Here is an 18,011-nt window from a genome sequence, read left to right as displayed (position 1 = left end):
TGGGGGAAGGTATTAGTAGTCCCTTAATGGTGCAAACTGTTAACTGCTCAACTTCTAAGTAAAAGGCTAGTGGTTCGAATTCACTCAGAGATGCCTCGGAAGAAAGACCTGACAATCTACTTCCAAAAGATCACAGCCATTGAAAACCCCATAGAGCACAGTTCTACTCTGACACGCATGGGGTTGCCATGAGTCAAAATCAACTTAATGGCAACTGGTTTGGTTTTTCTAATTATTAGGCCCAATTGTGTCCATAGTTCCAAGCCACTTCCCAATTCATCTTTACAAATAGTAAAGCTGACATTTTGATCTCCATCTGCCTTATTTATGAATCTACCTCACTTCTGCATCTATTTTCCAGTCGGTTTTAAATTCAGATGAGGGAAGACAGGGATGTGATTAGTTATCACTCCTAAAACCCCATCAGAGTCCAAACCACAGATTGAAGTGCTTTAATTTCCAGCATAACGGATTTAAGTAAGAGACAACAGGAAGTATAAGATGGCGTGGACCACACTAGTTTTTTGGAAGTTACTTAATGTACCAAATAAACTATAATTAAATTACATACAAGGGGAGAAAATTTCTGTCTTCCCTTTGCATATATTAAAGGCTAAAATAGTATTCAGAGTTATTGTTAGACATGTCCCTTCATATATAATTAGATGGAAGGGAAGGACAAACTGACTTAGGTTGAGAGAGAGTGCAGGGGAGTTGTTTACATTCTTGGAATAAAGACAGGAGAAGAAACCAAGTTATTCCCAGGTGACCGGAAAAAGACTGAATAAGGGAGAAGTCAGCTGTCTTCACCAAATAGTCAGGTACCATAAAGACAGAGAAATAATACTAAAGTTGAGAGGGGACTGATCTAATCCACTTCTGTATAGCAGTGCATACTTCAGAAGAACAAAGAAGATTCACAAACTAAATGTCTTTAACCAAAAAGGAAAAAGAGAGATAAGCTTTTTGATATTGGTGGTATTGAGTAGTACAAAAAGTATTTTAGAGGCAATGATGGGTGCAGACAAGCCTGTAAACCTTACATATAGTTATTTTCAATTTTAAATACTATTTTTAATCATGGAAAATAAAATAAGAGCCATATCAAAAGGTTTATTTTTGAGCATTATTTGAGAGAAACTGCTTTCCTCATATGCCTTTCAAACTTCCCAAATGTAGTTGGCAGCTTCCACACAGACCCAGCTTACTACGGCGAAATTGATTTTTTCAGGTAGTAAGTTTTAATCAATTTCTATTATCAGACTTATTATTTCTTTAGTTTTTAGTTTTCAACCTGACAAGACTACAATTTAAAGTAGCGTGAACATATTGTAATGATTCCTATATACAAGCATTTCATTCCACCTTCTTTTACACTTAGTGCAATAGAAGCACCAACATTATGCCTTCAACAGGATGTATTTCAAATAGAAACCAAAGTTTGAACACTTAACCATTAAACTTAAGTATAGTAGGAAAATACATAAAACAATCATTTCACATCAGAAGGAGATTGCCCACTCCCTGAGGTATGATTACCGTGTTTTTACGCAAATAACTGCGCCTTTTGCAATTCTGTGTCAACCACGCCCTTCCCCTATAGAAGTATTTTTGTAAACGCTACTATGCTAATTTCTTTACAGCAACGTGTAAAAAAAATTGGTGTGCTTGTGAAAATACCTGGGGGGGGGGGAGGGTGCAGATGGCAAACATAGAAGGCACGCATTATTTGCATAAAAATACGGTACCATATGTAGGCTGCTTATTAAAATTTTGTTCCATTTTCATCATAAAATACTTAAGAAATCTATTTTATCCCTGGAAACTGGTAGATAAATGTTATACATTTGAACTCTGAGGTTAATCTGGTCTAATATCTTTATTCCTGATCCATAAAACAAAAAGAATTCTTTTTCAATATTGGGTGTTGGTAGAAGAAAAGAAAGCCTACAGCACTTCATTTACTTAAGGATTACACTTTCTACATTTCTTTAGCACTACTACATGATCCACTAAAGCAAAATCTATATTCAGCTTATAATAATATTCTTGAGATAAATGGAAACGGTTTGCTTCAGTATAACTTCTTTATCAGATAGTTCTTTAAAAAGTAATTGAACAGGTTTGCTATGTGAAATTATTTGATTATATTTCATATACTTAAACCCTCTATGATTAAGTTGGCATTCTGTGCAATTACAAAACTGAAATTCACTCAAACAGAAAAAACTAAATAGACAGCTAATAAATTAACATAATTAAAAATGAAATGCCTCATTGCACAACCTAATAATACTATGATCTCTTCATCTCACATAGCTGATGCTATTAAAAACTGGCCAGTAAATAATAACATAATTATGTGAACTAAATTTTTTTTAATTCCTGAAAAAAAACATTACCGTCGAGTTGATTCCAACTTATAGCGACCCTATAGGACAGAGTAGAACTGCCCCACAGGGTTCCCAAGGAGCACCTGGTGGGTTTCAACTGCCAACCTTTTGGTTAGCAGCCATAGCTCTTAATCACTACACCACCAGGGTTTCCTTTAAACCAAAAAACCAAATCCATTGCCCTCGAGTTGATTGCGACCCACAGCGACCCTATTTAGATCCTATGAAATACACAGGGTGCGTGTAACAGATAAACATTTCATAATTCTTTATCTGTGTTTAAGAAAAAAAGTTACCTTCCACATCTTGTAGTAAGAGTATGTGGGAGCAATTATTCTGATATTTTTGTACTTCATTCATTTCAGAGATATTTAATATTTCTGGATTCCCTTCTACGTGTACTCTTAGAATGCTTGTTTGCAATAACAGGAACCAGTTTGAATTATCTTTATTAGAAGACATTGAGGATTTCAACAAGTAAATGGAAGGGCTGATTGATCATGACTGAGTCAAGTCTATAAGTTGATGAGTGGGCAGAGAGTAGGCCTGCAAAGGGAAGAGAAAAGCAGGCATGCAGAGAAAACCTGAGATAAGACAGCCCCGGGCTTTGCATTTTGCAGCCTCAGCCCTCTTGACAACATGTCCAAAGTATGTTTCTTCACCTTTGGCCTTGGCGGTTGGTGGGTAAGTTTGAATAAGAGTCATATTAACTGGTCTTCCTTGTAGGTGTATGGATATTATCCTATCACTGACAGCATTGTACTTCAGGATAGATCTTGAAATGTTCTTTTTGATGAAGAATACAATGCCATTCCTCTTCAAGTTGTCATTCCCAACATAGTAGGCCATATGATTGTCCGATTTGAAATGGCCAATACCAGTCAATTTCAGCTCACTAATGCCTAGGATATCAATGTTTATGTGTTCCATTTCATTTTTGATGATTTCCAATTTTCATACTTCATACATTCCATGTTCCAGTTATTAACGGATGTTTGCAGCTGTTTCTTCTCATTTTGAGTTGTGCCACATCAGCAAATGAAGGTCTTAAAGCTTGACTCTATCCACATCATTATGGATGACTCTACTTTGAGGAGGCAGTTTTTCCCCAGTCGTCTTTTGAGTGCCTTCTAACCTGAGGGGCTCATCTTCCGGCACTATATCAAACAATGTTCCGGTGCTATTCATAAGGTTTTCACTGGCTAATGCTTTTCAGAAGTAGACTGCTGAGTCCTTCCTAGTCTGTCTTAGTCTGGAAGCTCAGCTGAAACCTGTCTACCATGGGTGATCCTGATGGTATTTTAATACTGTTGGCATAGCTTCCAGCATCAGAGCAACACACAAGCCCCCACAGTACGACAAACTGACAGGCAAGTGGAGGACTTGCTGAATAGGGTTTCTTATTATAGGTCAAAATCCTATAATAATGTAATGATTACAAAACATAAAGCACTTAGAATAGTTCTTGGAAGGCAGTAAGTGCTCAATAAATAAATTGGCATGGATACCTATGAGGTTCTAATCTGGGGTTGGGACATGTAAGAAGGCATCAAGAGGGAGCAGTAATATTTTATGTCAGATAGGTGGCAGAGGAAAACTAGAGAAAGGGAGACAGTACTCAGTCCATGATCAAGGAGCCATGCAGAGGGTTGGCCAGTTAAATTTGGTTCCTAGTGTCAGTACGGAAACGCTGGTGGCGTAGTGGTTAAGTGCTACGGCTGCTAATCAAAGAGTCGGCAGTTCGAATCCACCAGGCACTCCTTGGAAAATCCATGGGGCAGTTTTACTCTGTCCTATAGAGTCGCTATGAGTCAGAATTGACTCGACGGCACTGGGTGGGTGTGGTGTGTGGGTAGTGTCAGTACATGCTGACCAGGAACTGACCAGGGCTCTATCCTAAAAAGTGGGACACCAGTCTGATGGTAGAAGAGGGATGAAGAGTATCACAGCAAGAGCCTCCTCACCATTGCTCTTCCAGGCTCAGAAAAAAAAATTTGATGGATAGTATTTTTGGATGGGGGTCCCTGGGTTCCTGGATGATCTTAAGGGTCACAAGTACTACACTCCCTGGACCAGCTATGAGCCCAGGCTTTCTAGTGAAAGAGAAATAAACTCGTCTATGTCACTATTATTTGGTCTCTGTTAAAACAGCTTAAGTAAATTCCTAACTGACATTGACAATGATTCTACTTAGTTTTCTGTTTAAGGTAGACAAGGAATTACGCACTTAATTTTGTGGTCAATTTACTGTTAAAACAGTACATAAATATAGATTCCTTCCTTGATTTTAATGAAATAATGCTATGGAATTTCACTTTTGATGTGGACTAGGAGTGTTCTACTTTAGTTCATCTAGAAGGCAGTTGAAAAATAAAGTTTGAATCATTGGGACTTTACTTTGCCAAAATCATCATGTTACCTTTGTGAGAAGTCTTGTTTAAGAATGCAAATGTCAGTAATATTTTGGGAGCCCAAGTTCACCGTCTAAAATTCAAATCAAGACAGTTCTGTCCTTCTGTACATAAGGGAGGTTTCAGAGAAAGTTCACTTTAGGGCAAGTTTCACCACAATTTTTGAATTCTAAACTTACAGCTATTTAAATCATATGTTGCTCAAATTACTGTTGGCATCTGTATGTAGAAGCAAAAAAGGAAGGAAAGAAGAAACAGAGAAAGACAGAAAAAGAAAGAAAGATAGAAAAAGAAAGGAAATACTGTTTGCTGAGATTATATAGATCTTAGAAGAGACACCATCTTAGATAAAATAGAACTGGAGGCTAGAGTTCCTGAGTGGTACAGATGATTCAGTGCTGGGCTACTGTCTTAGTCATCTGGTGCTGCTACAACAGAAATACCATAAGTGGATGGCTTTAACAAACAGAAGTTTATTCTCTCATAACTTTGTAGGCTAGAAGTCCAAATTCAGGGTGTCAGCTCCAGGGGAAGGCTTTCTCTCTCTGTCGGCTCTGGGGAAAGGTCCTTGTTATCAACCTTCCCCTGGTGGAGGAGCTTCTCAGTGCTATTCTCCTGGCTCTTGTTTCTTGGTGGTATAAGGTCCCCCATGTCTCTGCTCGCTTTTCTTTTTTATATTGCAAAAGAGATTGGCTCAAGACACAATCTAATCTTGTAGATCTCATCAACATAACTGCTACTAATCTATCTCATTAACATCATAGTGGTAGGATTTACAAAACATAGGAAAATCACGTCAGATGACAAAATGGTGGACAATCACACAATACTGGGAATCATAAGGCCTAGCCAAATTGATACACATATTTTTGGATGACACAATTCAATCCATGACATTCCACCCTTTGGCCCCCCCCCAAATTCTTGTCCTTGCCACATGTAAAACAATTCACCCCGTCATATCGTAGTAAAAGTCTTAAATCAACTCCAAGTCCAAAATCCAAAAATTCTTCCTCATCTGTGAAATCTGGAATACAAGTTATCTGCTTCGAAATTACAATGGCAGAACAGGCACAAGCTAGACATTTCTATTACAAGTGGGAGAAATTGGAGGGCAAGAAGGCATAATAGGCACGAAGCAAGTCAGCAGAACACATTATATTAGCCCTCAAGGCTTTGCAAATAATCCTCTGTTAGACCATTTACACAATGGCCCTGCCCTCCAGACTCTAAGTATTGGCCATACTGTCCAGATTCTGAAAGGAGGCCCCTGGGCACTGAGCTTCAGCTCCGCCTTCCAGGCCCACTGGAAAGGCAACTCTGCTTCCTTGGATTTAGGCACACCATTCTCCTAGTCCCTCTGAGTGGGAACTCCACCCTTAGAAACATCGGAGGAAACATCTTGGAAACGTCAGAGGTCGTGGCCATACCTTTGAGACTCAGGCAGCTCAGCTTCCTGTGTTCCTTGTCTCTTCAGCTTCGGATTCCTAGTTCCTTGGCCTCTCAGCCCTTTGGGCCTCTCAGCCTGCGTTACTGTACTGGGGCAAGTGCTCCAAAGCTCTGCAGCTCTCCTGAGAGTGTCTGGAGGCATCCCACTCTGCCCGTAAACTTTAGCCACAAGGCACTCAGCTCTCTCCCTCCTTGGGTTGGCTCCAGTGCTGTCTTGGGCTGGTCTCCTGGTTCTGCCGCTGCCAGTTCTCTGCCACTGCCTCTTGCTGTCTGCACCATCTCCAGTGTAATGGCTCTCCTATTTCCTTCAGAGTCCTCTATTCATTCACAGTTTCAGAATCACTTCCACATTTTAGATATCTGTTAGAGCAGCACCCCACTTCCAGTACCAAATTCTGTCTTAGCCCTAGTGTTGCTATAACAGAAATACCACAAGCGGATGGCTTTAACAAACAGAAGTTTATTCTCTCACAGTCTAGTAGGCTAGAAGTCCAATTTCAGGGCTCAGCTCCAGGGGAAGGCTTTCTTTCTGTCAGCTCTGGAGGAAGCTCCTTGTCATCAATCTTCCCTTGGTCGAGAAGCTTGTCAGCATAGGGAACCTGAGTCCAAAGGACACGCTATGCTCCTGGCTCTTGTTTCTTGGTGGCATGAGGTCCCCATGTCTCTCTGCTCCCTTCTCCCTTTTATATCTCAAAAGAGATTGGCTTAAGACACAATCTAATCTTGTAGATCTCATCAACGTAACTGCCACTAATCCATCCCATTAACATCATAGTGATAGGATTTAAAACACATAAGAAAATTGCATCAGATGACAAAATGGTAGACAATCACACAATACTTGAATCGTGGCCTAGCCAAATCGATACACATATTTTTGGAGGACACAATTCAATCCATGACAGCTACCAACCAAAAGACTGGCAGTTGAAACCCACTGAGAAGCACCTTGGAATTAAGGCCTGGGGAACTGCTTCAGTAAGTAGGAATCAAGGACAACAGAAGGAGGCAGAAGGGAGGAAGGGACTGGGAGTGAGAGAGAGAGAGCAAGAGATATCTTGCCTTGTTGTTATCTTAGTACTTAATTAACAATTTTATTTACATTATTATTAGTATTGCACAAAACAAGAAAGTACTGGTATTAAATATGACTTCTTAACAGACATAGAATACATCTGAATATAATGATTGACACAAACATAAATAATCCTAATACTACTGGGGTCATAGTATTTCATTATTAAAAGGTTTACCTAAAAGCATGACAGGTCTTAAATCAGTATACTGACATATATTCAAAATTCAGAGTTAATAAAGGTTAAATATTATCCCCAGGTACAAAACATATATGAATAATCAATGAATTGTTAAATATGTTGTTTCCATTTGATAGTGGCATATTATTTATTTCAAGTGATACAATACATATTTGGAGAACGTGATAAAATATTTTAAATTATTTTGATTTCAAAACTGAGATACCAAATTTATAGATGAAAAGGTGAAATTTGCATGCAAAGCATGCCATAAACTTCATTATACAAAATTTATTTGGGCATCATATCTGATTTATGTTAATTTTTTATTTCCTTCAATCAGAAATATTATTCACAGTTGTGTTCTAAAATTAAAGCAGTAAAAACATGGCTAATTCATAGTCCTTAAGGCCGAAGACTAAGAAGGAAATTAAAGTTGAGGGGAAGTAGAAATTACAGTTATTACATTCTGTTCTTTTAACACTGTTGACAGAATCATAACCTATGTCCTAAAGTCCATTAACTATAATTTTTGTCATTGAACAGTACTCAAATGATAAATTTTAAAATAATAAATGGGTATAGGTCTTTATGTAACTGCAACTCAAGGAAACTGAGTTTTATTTATTATTATTTAATACTCACGGCTGTGGTTCTCTTACCATAGACATCATCATAATAATTATTATTTGGACTCCTTTTTGGTGACACTATAAATTCTGTCATTTCTGCAGTAGGATTTTGTCCAAAAAATTCACCATTCAGTGTGATTTCCACTGCCTCTTCTATCCGCTTCTTGGCTTGACATTTTATGACAACTACAGGAAAGAAATATTTTCAGTTAATTTGAATATTAGTTTATATGATCATACTTGAGATAGAAGAAAATGACAACATCTTGAAAAATAAAACTTGCTTAGTTACATTTCAACTTGTCATTGCATCTGGCATTAACATATACACAAGTGCCAAACAAGTGTGGTATCCACATACATTGACATTTTTGGAAGCAAAATATGAATATTAAAGAATATTTAAAAGTAGTATGACAAAAGACAAATCTGGAAGCTATATACTAGAATATTAAAGATTATATTAAGATTTAGAAATTTAATTCAGGAAATGACATAGTTATGTCAATAATTTAACTGGTAGGTATAGACACTTGAGTTTCTCAGCTTTTAGAATCTGTATGTTCATTGTGGTAATACAAAGCTCTGCTTATACAATAATACTGTAACTATTAGGATATGATAGCAAAGACATTAAAATAATTAAAAAAATAAGTTCTAACATTTAATTTGTAATAAATAACATTTTAAAAATGTTTCCTGTTAATTACTTATTTTTTCATATGTACCTTAAATGCAGAATTAAATTTTTAAGTAAAATATTTTACATTTTTATTTGTGAGTTGATTTTAAATATATAAACTGCACCTTTCTAACTGTTAAAATAAAATTATACTTTATTATTTAAAATTAAATTTAAAATTGAATTTAAAATATAACTTCATATTAATTTAATGTGCAGCATTAAATGTATAGATATAGGTATTTCTAGTATTTTCTTATATCAAGAGTCCAGGAAAAGTCAGTGATCTTGTGAGAAATCAAAATATTATTTTTATGTACCCAAAACTAAACCAAACCCATCACCATTCAGTAGATTCCAGCTCACAGCAACCCTACAGGACAGGGTAGAACTGCCCCATCAGATTTCCAAGGCTGTAAATCTTTACAGAAGTAGACTCCCACATCTTTCTCCCGTGGAGTGTCTGGTGCGTTGAATCAGCCAAGCACTTTAACCACCGTGCCAACAGGGCTCCTAATTTATAAAGAAAGAATATTAATGTACACCCCCTAGTGGCATAGTGGTTAAGAACTTGGCTGCTAACCAAAAGGTTGGAAGTTCAGATCCACCAGCCACTCCTAAGAAACCCTACGGGGCAGTTCTACTCTGTTATATAGCATCACTATGAGTTGGAACCAACTTGACAGCAATGGGTTTTCTATTTTTACTTCTCACATATTGACTATCCCGTTATCAGACATTTCACATTTATGACAACAGTAAAAAATCTATCAGCTGCCTATATTGCACATTAACGGTGTAAGTCTGGCAGTAATGAATGCTGAGGTGTGAGGCAAGAGTAAACTGGCTGTGATGGTTAACGTTATGTGTCAACTTGGCTGGACCATGATTCTCAGTGGTTGGCAGCTATGTAATGATGTAATCTGGCAGTTATGTAATAATACAGTCATCCTCCATTTTGCGATCTGATATGGTCATCCCCCATTTTTGCATAAAACCGATTTCATATAACAACCTGGACTTTGGAACTTAACCATGTCAATAAGTGAGGAGTGTGTGTATTCCTTTGGCATTGGCTCTATGATATTCTGGAGCCATGTGTACTAGTGTCTGCATAAATAAGAATATGATATTTCCCAAATATATTAAATGTTATACTTTTATCGAATCAGATGCACATACAATATAAACTGAATGAAAAAAGGGAAGTCATAATACAGAAAAAGATTTTTAAATATATTATGCTATACTTTTATGGCATCAATAATAATATGTTTATTTACACTGCAAAACTGGTTGGTATCCTCAGACTTATGTGTTTTTGCAATACATATCACATTTATAGTATAAAATATTTAAAATTAATTAATTTTTTCATTCTAAATTTCATTCGTATTGAACACTCTGGAATTATAATAAGCATGTGAAATGTATAATATGGAAACAAAGTTATATGTAAGTTAAAAAGATTAAAATGGTTGGGAAAATGTGCAAGCTTTTCTGGTTATAATTAGCTTTAGTCTTAAAGCATTAAATTGGAAATTAGTGTGATGAAAGTTGCAATTAGTACCATGTCATTGTTCTTGTGCTTAGGAAATGAGTGCCTTGGCAATCCAAGTGTCACTCAATCACAATGGATTTACTCTCCATTGTATTTACACTGTGACAGGCAATGAGGTCCATTTCCAATTATCTGCCCCAGTGGACAGGCACAGATAAAAACGTACAAAGAGAAAAGGTGGCTCACAAAACACCAAAACATACCCTGAGTTTGAGAATAACCTGGGAAATAGATGCATAAAAATGGAAAAAAGAAAAAAAAAACAGCAGTGATAGTTAAGAAGGAAGAACAATACGTCATTTCTGATGAGTGAAGTATGGAATGATGAATGGACTGCAGAGAATGTGAATGATATATATTTGTAAAGTTATACTGATTTGCTTCACAAGATTGTAGATTAAAAAAACTACTAACGTAAGTTTGAGACCCGTGGTAAAACGATTTACTACCTAGTACACAATCTATTTCAGAACACTGACATTACTACTGGGTTGTGCTTATCTAATATAACACAGGCTATTTACAGATTTTAAATTTAACTTAAAAATTGAGTAATTATCAAGAGAAGTGACTCAAAGGAAAATACCTATATGTTTCTAGCGCATGTTTAGTTTTCTGTGAAGAGAGATGTGCAAGAAATCTGTTTTTGTTTTCATAGTTTTTAGACTGAAAATTCTGCTTTAAAAGTTTTAATCTGGGAAAAACAAAACTGTATGTGCAGTAGATAAGTGCAACTTTACTGTTAGAATTTCAACAGAGCAATGTCTAGGCTTTATTATATCACTTTGATCAGATTACTGTGTATTATAAATTACAAACTGTTCAGCTCTATGAAGAGTATTCAATGAATCACCTTCCAAAAGGAAATAAAAGAAACATTCTGATGAGTTTCTGAAGCATTCTGAAGATAATTTAGTAAATTTGAAATATTTATACATATGTTGATTTTTTTTTTAACTCAAGAGTAAAAACATTTCAATTAAAACAAATGATGTTTATTGTTAAAGGTACGGCTAGAAGGGTAAATTTTTATTCCAGCTAAAATTAAAAGTATACAAGGAAGTATGTAGTTGTGGCCTTTTTTATAACCAGTGTATCTGGGGAAATGATGCCATTTACAAGCAAAACTGACTAGTTTTTCTAAGTGTGGTGGCATAATTTATGTCTGTGAAAGACTAACTCCTTTTTACTTGCAGAGATTGGTATTGAAGGGAGAAGGAAAATAAAAAATTTCAAGGCTTCTTCCAGTGCATCAATTTTACTCAAGGGTGACAGCCAAAATAGATACCCCTTTGCTCAGCAGAGAAATTCAGCTCAGGTTGCTAACTAAAAGTTCGGCCGTTCGAATCCACCAACTGCTTCTTGGAAATTCTATGGGGCAGGTCTACTCTGTCCTATAGAGTCGCCATGAGTTAAAATCAACTCAATGGCTTTTTTTTTTTTTTAAGTAGAAGAACTACACCAGAATCAGGTAAGGGGCTAGGATTCTAAATTTCCTTGTATGGTTGTCTAAGAGGAATTGTGTTTTGTAGGTTGATCCTGGGAAGGAATGGGAACATCAAGGAATGAGGAAGAAGTGAGAAGAGTACTGAGGAAAGAGGACATCCACAAACCTGACAGAAACCTGGGGTCGGTGGAGAACAGGTGTCGTTGAGAAAAATAAAGGCATTTTACAAGAGCAGGGATTTCACGTTGTGTGCCTGGTGGCAAAGTGAAACTCTCCAAAACTTCAGTACATTCTGACTGGTTTTAGAGAACATTGTAAAGGTTTTGTGTCTGAGACAACTGAGAACAGTGGGACCAGCACCCACATAGGATAATTCTTGGATGAGATTGAGAGCTGCACAGAAGTGGGCATATGATGATCAAAAGTGACCTGAGGATGAAAGTCCTTAGGAATGTTATAGATCTAGGGCAGGGTTCTGAGCACCTCACAGAATATGGGATAAAAAAAAAAAAAACAAACCCATTGCCATCGAGTTGGTTCTGACTCATAGTGACCCCACAGGACAGAGTAGAACTGCCCCATAGAGTTTCCCAGGAGCACCTGGCGGATTCAAACTGCCAACCTTTTGGTTAGCAGCCATAGCACTTAACCACTACGCCATCAGGGTTTCCTCTTCTGGACTTCAATTTTCTTATCTGTACAAAAAAGAGATGAGATTAGAGGTGCTCTAAGGTCCCTTAGAATCCTGATGTTCTCTGACTCTAAAATTTACATACCTGGAGGGCTGTCAGGAAGTGGTGCCTGTGGGAGTCCAAGGATAGGGTATATCCAGTGTATTGCTCTTACTTCTCCACAGTTTATTTTCATAATTCTAATGAGAAATTAAAAATGTTAAAAGTGCACCAAAAAACCAATAGAAATATGTTCAATATTAGCACATAAGTGCATATTCTTTATCAACCTAATAGTGTTTTACTAAAACTTGTAAATTTAAACTTTGGCACAGAAAACCAAAGTATGAAATAGAAAACATTTTCAGCAAATGTTGCTTTTATAAACATTTAAAGCAAACCCTGGGAATTTATCATAAACAAAAATGTAATACTACTTCTATGAAATGTAAGTTAAAGTGGAAGAACTTTTATCCTACTCTTAAAGGTTGGTATTGCTATTTATTGATGTAACAAATCTGTGATTGATCAGAGATATTACACTCTCCACCAGTTCTATTCTAAGCTGGATATACAATCCAGAAAACATAAAAAAATGCCATGAAAGTACAGGACTTCAAAAAGTGATGTGGAATTTAGTTTTGGGGGATGAAAAAAAAAAAAAACCCGGTTGCTGTCGAGTTGATTCCAACTCATAGCAACACTATAAGTCAGGGTAGAACTGCCCCATAGGGTTTCCAAGGAGAGGCTGCTGGATTCAAACTGCCAACCTTTTGGTTAGCAGTGAAATGTTTAACCACTACATCACCAGGGTTCCTCAAGGGATGACAGTAAAAAGAAATCAGGCATTTGTCCAAATATTCCAGGTTTACCATATACCATCCAGAGGACAACAATCCTAAAAAAAAGAATCTGATCATTGCCGAAGACAAGCTTTTCTTGTTAAAAATGAAACACACAATGTTGCAGGCGAGACCAGCTTTGAGCATGCACCCTGTACAATCACATAAGATTCTCCATTTAGAAGGGCCCCAGGCTTTTTTAATGCACTACTATCACTGTCTTGAAGGAGCCCTGGTGGCAGCAGTGGTTAAGTGCTTGGCTGCTAACCAAAAGGCTAGCGATTCGAACCCACCAGGGAGAAAGATGCAACAGTCTTCGGCTCCACAGCAACGGGTTTATCACCAACTTGATTTTCTTAATAATTTTTGAACAGGAGGCCTCTCATTTTCTTTTTGTACTGGGACCTACACATTATGTAGCCAGTCCTGACTGCTAGAATGGTAAAAAGCATGGCAGAATGATACCACTGGGCCCACAGGAAAGGATAAAAAAAAAATGTGGGGAAGTAATATGCACATCTGGAACACAAAAAGCATTTCCTTCTAGTTACATTTTCTAGACTATTATTTAATGAAATGTAAGAGCAGAGAAAACATTTAAATCTTGCAGCATGATTGGAGTTTGCTTAAATTTCAGCTAAGCAAAGAGGGTACAAGTAATTGACATTCTGGCAATGACACAGCATCCCCTAGTCATGTCACATCCACTTGGCACAGTGCCATCACTCATTGACTGCCAGCATCACGAGTCCTCTACAGGTAGTCCCCAACTTATGATGTATTCAAGTTATGATGAACCACACTTAGGACAATCTGTAGTTTTTTTTTTTTTTTTGTACATCTTATCGTTAGCAATATGTACTACATACAACATTGCAGCATGTAATTTGCTCATGTTATCATTCTCAGATGTTCACTTGCAGATGCTCAAAGATTGGCTTTATAAAGATGCGGATAATAAAAGGCAATAACAATGAAAACTAAAAAAAAGTGGAGGTATTTGACATATGTCAGAACAAAGTTATGACGGAGTGATGGGAAAGGATGAGGACTACCTGTACTTCGTCCAGACAACCTGTTTCAGGATGTACTCTGGGTACTGGTTATTTATTGTCATAGTCACTATTATCACAGTCTAAAAGGAGTCCCCTTGCCTATCTCTCACTCTGATTCATTCTTACAATTGATATCGTTCATCACTTTGAACTGCAAATCAGAAATGATATATACTATATCCACTTTTTTTTAATGAATATAGTTTCCTCCTCTGAGCAGAAACATTTCAACACTTCAAAGAATATAAAATCACGAACTTTAAATTATATATGCATAACATGTATAAGAAGCCCATTAGATCAGTGTCAGTTAAAATAAAATAATTTCCCTTCAACGCTCTTATTTAAATGTTACCTTTTCGTCCGTGTATCCAATTCATCAAAATTGTCAATAGGCCAATTTTGTCCGTTTGCCCTCAACATCTGAATAACAGCCATTGTTTTATATAATTTCATACTGTCAGGGATAAATGACACTGGGATTTCCATACTTCCTTTAGGTGGCAATGCAACTTCTGTAAAACACACAAAAAAATTTAATGTGGTAAATATTTGTAAAAGATAATTTTAGCAGCAGAAAGTAATCACTTAAAAAAAATTCCTTTAGTGATTATCAATTCTTCAAAAATCACTTCAAAACCCAAATTACATTATGCTAAAATGTAAGTACACTTCATTATTTTACCTCAAGTGTCATCAACTACATTAAAAAACACATTTTAAAATGAGGCAAGAAGGTTCTCCTGAAGAGACTGAAAAATCTGAAACCAGATCAGTTGCCTTTGAGTTGATTCTGACTCATGGCGACTCCATGCATGCAGAAAGGCCGTGACCTTTTCGAGAGCAAATACCCAAACCTTTCTTCCAAGGGGAAACCCTGGTGGTGTAGTGGTTAAGTGCTATAGCTACTAACCGAAGGGTCGGCAGTTTGAATCCTCCAGGTGCTCCTTGGAAACTCTATGGGGCAATTCTACTCTGTCCTGTAGGGTCACTATGAATCAGAATTGACTCGATGGCACTGGGTTTGGGTTTTTTTTGTTGTTGTTTTCTTCCAATGTGACTCTGGGTGGATTCGAACCTCCAACCTTTAGGTTAGTAGTTGAGCACTGAACCATTTGCACCAGAAAGGGCTTAGGAAATGTTGAAAGGGATTCTTGGGTTTTACCATGGAGATAATGATTCATAAAACCCATGAGTCTTTTCAAGTCTTACACATTTTACAGAGGAGGGAAGTGCAAGATTTTTGACCCTGTTTTCCCAGACCATAACAGACCCAGGTCTCTGCTTGGAGCCCCACAATCTCTGCCAGTAAAAACTGTTCCTTTATTTAACTTTTGGGGATAATCAAAGCTTATTTGTGAAAGAAAGGGGCATCTTCTCCTTGTCGTGAAAACCTGAAGACAGAACAACTGATAGCATTTTCTTGTATTCTAACGGATTCAACTTTTTTCAGCCTTTACTTGGCGTAAGAATAATCTGAGAAAACTTGTTAGATGTGGAGCCTGCTTAGCCACAACTCCAGAGAGTGATTTTTTTCAGTCTAAGCTGGGCTTGTGAAGCTGCATGTTTAATACAAAGTGGCCTGGGAAGGCCTCTCTGATAGGTGACACTTAAGCAGAGCACCTAATGAAGTTTGAGAAGCTCAAAGACCTTCATGGGGGAATACTGAAATAGCAGATGGATATATGAATCAGGATTCAGAAGAGAGGCCAATGCCGGGACTATCTATCTATATGTAACTGTATGTAATTCCATCAGAAATGAGTGTTGATTGAAAAGAGAAAGGAGAAAAGGCTGAACCATGGGCCTCTGGAAACCCTGGTAGCATAATGGTTAAGTGCTACAGCTGCTAAACAAAGGGCCAGCAGTTCGAATCCGGCAGGTGCTCCTTGGAAACTCTATGGGGCAGTTCTACTCTGTCCTGTAGGGTTGCTATGAGTCGGAATCGACTCAATGGCACTGGGTTTTTTTTTTTTTTTTGGTTTTGTGGGCCTCTAGAAAGTCAAAGAACAGGAATAAGGGTAGGAATACCCAACAGAGATTGAGAAGAGCTTGCTAGAGAAACAGTAGGAGAATCAAAGGAGAATTGAGTCCTAGAGACCAAAGGTTTCCAAAGCAGTGACAGATCAACTGTGTTAAACAGAGCTCATGGACTGAGCATGAAGGACTGAATGTAGATTTAAAAACAACAACAACAACAAACAAAAAACAAACCCGTTGTCATCGAGTCAATTCCAACTCACAGCGACCCTATAGGATAGAGTAGAACTGCCCCATAGAGTTTCTAAGGTGCGCCTGGTTGATGTGGATTCAAATTGCTGACCTTTTTGGTAAGCAGCTGTAGCATTTAACCACTATGCCACCAGGGTTTCTGTAATGATATAAGTAGGTCTAAATTTCAGGTTACAGAGATTTTCTGAAGAGCTGGCATTAGGCATCTTTGCATACCAAGAGCTGTGGATTTGTGTTTTACAATAAAATCAGCAACTTCACTGAGCAGGCAGGAAATCTACCTGCTTTATGCTATAAATCATAATTATAAATCTCTAAGATTGCAATCTGAGCTCATTTGGGTGGAAAATTGGTCATTAGACAAAATAGAAAGGCTATTTTTATAAAAAATGTGAAACCCTGTTCAGCTGCCAACAGAATTTAATAAACTTTCAAGATAATCTGGAGACCTGAATGTACTTCATGTCAGGCAGCAACACACATCATGAAATGAGTTCTTGAAAATATTTTCCAATTCATAAATTGTTGTTGTTGTTAACAGCTGTCAAGTCAGAAATAGTAACATTGAATTTCAAAAACATCTTATTTTCCAAAAATTATTTTTCTTATTGTTTGTCAAACTATATTTTATATGTTAACTAAAATCAATATTATGACACATGGTTATTAACTCTCATAACCTACACAAACCCATTGCCTTGAGTTGCTTCTGACTCATAGCGACCCTATAGGGCCGAGTAGAACTGCCCCATAGGGTTTCCAAGGCTGTAAATTTTTACAGGAGCCAATTGCCACATCTTTCTCCTGTGGAGCAGTTGGTGGGTTTGAACTGCGGACTTTTTGGTTAGTAGCTGAGCACTTTAATCACTGTGCCACCAAGGATCCTTAATTATCTCTCATAAAAAAAACTCAAATGTCTCTTTTCTAAATCCTAAGCTAGAAATCTGCTAATTTAACTCTGATTATTAGCAACCATATAGACATAAATGATACGTATTTTATCTTTTAAAAATTAAGGTATTACAAATGCCAAACGTATGTTTTTATCCTTTCTTATCATTATATAATTAATTACTCTAAATATCAAAATATTTGAGGTGATTATAGATTCACAAGCAAGTTCCTTGTACCCTTTACCCAGTTATTTTCAATGGTAACACACTGCAAAACTATAACACAATATCATAACCAAAATATTTACATTCATATAGTCAACATATAGAAAAGTTTTATCACAAGGATCCCTCCTGTTGACTCTTTATAGCCACGTCCACTAACCTCCCCAACACCTCTCCCTGAACTATTGCAACGACTTATCTGTTCGCCATTTCTACAATTTTGTCATTTCAAAAATGTTACCTAAATGGAATCACACAGTTT

At 37.0% G+C, this 18,011-nt stretch overlaps 1 protein-coding gene across 1 annotated transcript in view; it reads right to left on the bottom strand.

Moving 5' to 3' along the window:
- Window positions 1-18,011, bottom strand: part of CFAP47 (cilia and flagella associated protein 47) — a 321,340-nt gene that overhangs the window by 9,076 nt on the left and 294,253 nt on the right. Inside the window, exons 57-59 of the mRNA XM_049871901.1 lie at window positions 14,755-14,914; window positions 12,608-12,702; window positions 8,172-8,327 (exon numbers count right to left, since the gene is read on the bottom strand). Coding sequence (XP_049727858.1) covers window positions 8,172-8,327; window positions 12,608-12,702; window positions 14,755-14,914 — 411 coding nt within the window. The remainder of the gene's footprint in view (window positions 1-8,171; window positions 8,328-12,607; window positions 12,703-14,754; window positions 14,915-18,011) is intronic.

The sequence above is a fragment of the Elephas maximus genome, chromosome X, assembly GCF_024166365.1.
Source record: "Elephas maximus indicus isolate mEleMax1 chromosome X, mEleMax1 primary haplotype, whole genome shotgun sequence".
NCBI lineage: Eukaryota > Metazoa > Chordata > Mammalia > Proboscidea > Elephantidae > Elephas > Elephas maximus.
Note: the sequence above shows the minus strand (reverse complement) of the source record. Positions and strands in the feature narration are given on the sequence as shown.